Source organism: Neophocaena asiaeorientalis, unplaced genomic scaffold (genome assembly GCF_003031525.2).
Source record: "Neophocaena asiaeorientalis asiaeorientalis breed wild unplaced genomic scaffold, Neophocaena_asiaeorientalis_V1.1 scaffold927, whole genome shotgun sequence".
Taxonomy (NCBI): Eukaryota; Metazoa; Chordata; class Mammalia; order Artiodactyla; family Phocoenidae; genus Neophocaena; species Neophocaena asiaeorientalis.
The window spans coordinates 225776-230046 of record NW_020174785.1 but is presented as its reverse complement, the minus strand read 5'-3'; the positions used below and the strand labels follow the sequence as shown (position 1 = coordinate 230046).

At 53.0% G+C, this 4271-nt stretch overlaps 1 protein-coding gene across 4 annotated transcripts in view; it reads right to left on the bottom strand.

Annotated features, from left to right (window-relative positions):
• Positions 1-2140: 2140 nt before the first annotated feature.
• FHL1 (four and a half LIM domains 1) overlaps positions 2141-4271 on the bottom strand; it is a 59091-nt gene continuing 56960 nt past the window's right edge. For 2 of the 4 annotated variants that reach the window (XM_024760099.1, XM_024760098.1), the window contains 2 exons: positions 4047-4246; positions 2141-3691 (listed from right to left, as the gene is read on the bottom strand). In XM_024760099.1, the coding sequence (XP_024615867.1) occupies positions 3608-3691; positions 4047-4246 (284 nt within the window). In that variant the 3' untranslated portion in view covers positions 2141-3607. The remainder of the gene's footprint in view (positions 3692-4046; positions 4247-4271) is intronic. The other 2 variants (XM_024760101.1, XM_024760100.1) reach the window with 1 other exon arrangement.

The following is a 4271-nucleotide window of genomic DNA, read 5'->3' as shown; positions in this document are numbered from 1 at the left end:
AGGCACGCGGGCTTCAGTAGTTGTGGCTCATGGGCTCTAAAGAGCAGGCTCAGTAGTTGTGGGGCACGGGCTTAGTTGCTCTGCGGCATGTGGGATCTTCCCGGACCAGGGCTCAAACCCTTGTCCCCTGCATTGGCAGGCGGATTCCCAACCACTAGCGCCACCGGGACAGCCACAGCCCTTTTAAACATCACATGTGGTGCTGGCTGCGCATGAGGCAAACACATTTGCTTTTGAAAGTCCGAGCGTGCACTCGGGCAGTAATTGTGCTCTGTTAACATGCGCATCCCTTCATGACATCACTGTTATGGTGTGTGGCCAAACCAGTGTTTTGATCTGCCCGTACATGTTTAGTTTCTAATCTGGAAACATGTTCCACTGCACTAGGTTTTGTGTTTGATAAGGTGAGGTCCTTGTTTATCCCCGATCTTTGGCACCTGGTGCTTTGAGAACAGTGGCAGCCATTCCCCACTTGGCATTCAGTACCGGGCCATCCACTGGGGCTGTTGAACCAGGACGTTCCCTGGTGCGCAGACAACCTGAAGTACGGTCAGAGCACCCTGCTGACAGCCCTGAGGTGATGGACGCTGACCCGGCCTCCGTACTTGCCGTAGGCTGAGGGCAGGCCCCTGGCTTCTCCCGGTGGATTCTGCAGATGATAGCGCATTTCCCACACCCGTGTCATCCGCGCCCCCCACTGCCCCCGTGTGCAGTGAAGCTCTTCAATAGCTCCAATCCCCGGCAACCAGAAAAACGCGGTGAGAACGCTAGAAAGGATGCTGGACAGGAGGTCTGAGGGCCCGAATTCCTGCCGAGGGGGCTGCAAGCCCTCCAAGCAACTGCGCCCGTCATGGCCCCTCTGAGCCGTTGCTGTCTGGTGAGCGGGTTGGGGGCCTGCGCTAGGATCTCGGAGGGCCCTCAGTTCTCAGGAGTCGCTAACTCACTGGCGAGAGCTAGAGGGTCGCAAGGTGGGCGTAGAACCGCAACAGCAGCTGGTGCCAAGACGCACAGCCCGGAGGCAGACTGCCCGGCCTGTCCTGTCAGGGCTCAGTCTGATCCCTGCACACCCTGCAGGCCTGGTCAGTCGAAGCAGGTCCCAGAAAGGCCGCCTTGCCCTCGGTCTCCCTCCCCACCAATCCAGTTCCAGTGTTTCCAGATGGGCTCGTCTCATAATTTCCCAAACAACTGTGTTGTAATAACCGTAGTTATGTTTACACATTCTATGTGCCAGGTACTTTATAGGTATCATTTTAAACCCTCACAACAACCCTGTAAGCTCCCTTGGGAAGCAGAGGGTCCCCATCCCAACTCCCTACCCCACACCTGCTTCCTTGGTGCCAGGCTCGCTCGCTCGCTCTCCCTCCCTCCCTCTCCTCTCTCCCTCTCTCACACACACACACACACACACACACACACAGACACACATCTATTCCCCCTTCATAGAAATGCTCACGGTTTCCTACAGACAGGTTTTGACTCCTTAGCCCCAAAGGGGTTCTGTCCTTTGATTAGCCCGGGCGTGAGGCTCCTCAAAGACGAGGCCCTCTCCTCCTGCCTCAGCCTTTATCTCAAGTATCCTGGGGACCCTTCCACCTGAGAAGTCTGCAGCAGACACCCATGTCACTGGGCACCCAACGCCATCCTGAAACGACCACGTGGCGTGGACGGCTTGGGCACCCGAAGAAGAACCTGTGCCTCGTGGGTGTGGCTGTGATCTGCAAGCTACCTCCACCTCTGCCCACACCGTCCCCACGCCCCCCACCCCTGAGATACAGGTGGCACAGGGAAAGGGCAGCCAACAAAATAGGGACGGGATGACTTCTCGATGACAAACTTCAGCTGCAGTTCCCTTCCCGCCTCCAGCCCCCTGGCCAGAGGAAATCAGTGTGCTCTTATTTTAAGGGATATGAACATCCGGGAAATGTTATTTTGGGTCAGAACGGGGTTTTCTGTTACTGTTTTTAACTGGATCCAAGTGCTGTTACAGGTTGGTTTTATCTTGTAATTCGTGTAGTTGCGCTCAACCGCACTGAACTGAGCACGTCCTCGAAGGAAGGAAAAGTTAGCTGTTCAGGTTTCTGGACCAGCAGTATCACCTCGGAACAATTGCACCGGACGGAATTAGAAGTCGGGAGGCAAGTTATTTATATGCTGCTTTATTTCTGAAAGGATACACTGAACTGTCAGATGATCATAGCTAATGACAAAATGTAGAAATGAGGCATCGGCTTCTCTAACCACTCCTACAAGAATGTTAATATGCACTGTCGTTACATGTGTACTCTTGATATCGTCTCATTATACTATGTAATATAACAATGTAGCTAGAATACAGTAAGTAGGTGATCCTGCATCTCCGGTAAGCGCTACGTGGAAATCCGGTTCTGCCCGCGGGGACAGTGGCCGCCGCACGCCCCCAGAGAGCCAGCTAAGCTCTTGAGGAACAGTCCTCAGAATCCCAAGAGAAGGGACTTGGCGGGCCTGCTTATTAACACACGGACACAGAGCAGACGAGTACTATGTTACAAGGGATTCCACTTGTCACTGTTGGGAAATGTCATATCCGTGCCAATGACAGTCCTAGCGCCTGCTCACCTGCCCCTCTCGAGTCTCACGGTTACTTCTGTAGGATGACTTTCAAAACTGCAGGAACGTCTGAGGGGGCTAAGATACTTCCATGCAAGTCTCCAAACCCAATAAGCTATGTTGCTATTAATTAAAACGAAAATATTGTTAATTAAAAAAAGATAAAGGACAGCTGGGTTAGTTTTGTTAAGCTTCCAGAAGTATTCGCTGTGATGACGTTCTTCTGAAACAGGCTTGTTTGTTTTCTCAGATCTGCCTACGCTTTCCAAGTCACCTGCACGTTCCGTGTTTGAAAGTAGGAACGCTCAGAAAACACGCCACACGGGGAAGTCAAACGTTAGTACAGGGGAAAAGGTCAGGTGAGAATTACAGCTAAATTCAAATGTTAATTTTCTGGAAGTCCGTGTTAGTCATTTGAAAGCACAAAAGAACAGAAGGAAGGTTTTGATGAGGAAGTTAAACCATGCATTTCGCTAAGTTCTTTCTGCTCACAGAACAGGGTGAGCAGCCGAGTTGGAGCAGCCGCTGCAACTCTGATGTGTCGTGTGACCGACACGGTGGGTCCCAGCTGAGCCACAAGAGGCATGTCAGTGGGGGGCTTTATCTCTTAGGCTTCTTGCTCACGTCACTAAGCAGCTACATGGTCAGCACTTTTCTGCTCTATGATAAACATGCAGAAGAGTCAATCTAGCTTAAGTGTTCGTTTGCTAATTGCAGCTATGGAGAAACTGACTTTGCTGCAGGGTTGCTTTTTGCTTTTTGCTAAATCCTAATAATGATCACTGTGTGCCCTTACTTGAGTAATAACTGTAAAATGGGAGGAAAGACAGAAGGAGCAACCCTGAAGAGGTGAAAGGCCGCTCTCGCCCTATGGGTGGTGCCGGGCAGAGGGCGAGGACACGAGGAACAAGACTCAAATTCCATTTTACAGGACAGGAGCCCCTGTCACTTTACAGCTTTTTGGCACAGTCGGGGCAATACACTTGCTCCTGATGGAAAACAAAGCGCTTGTTGGCCAGATTCATGGAGCATTTTTTGCAGTGGAAGCAGTAGTCGTGCCAGGATTGTCCTTCATAGGCCACCACACTGGAGCCTTTACCAAACCCTGTGGAGGAAACAAAAGCAAACAAAAGCGACAGCTGAGTGGACACAGGTGGCAGCCAGGCCGCCGCCTTGCCCATTCACGGAGCCGACAAGCACGCGGGCAGCGTCCGCCCGGCGCCCGGCCCCCCACTCCACCGCGCACCGTCCCCCGCGCCGCCGGGACCTGAGAAGATGCCAGAGCTCAGTCGAGGGCCCCCTTGCTCTCCAGAACCCACATCCCCTGCCACCGCCATCGCCCTGTGACTGATGCGCACCGACCTCCCAGCACAACCAGTTTCTTTGATTTAGGTCAGGGCCATGGCATCAAAGTGGCCACCAGGAGGCAAACTTGGGCTGTTTGTGGGGTGTGCACTTACCGGGCCTCGAGGAGCTGCTAAGCTTCGATTTTTTCTATAAAGAACCACCACCCACGAGGGACAAGTCCTCTCTCCACCCGGATGCCTGCCCCGGAGGTTGGCGCTGGGAAACAGGGTGAGAGGCAAGCGTTTCCCGTGGCACACTGGGGGCTTCCTAGCTTTAGAGACTGGGTGGCTCACTCTTGACACAGTCCTTTTCCCTGAGGATGGCAAAAGTCTTCTCAA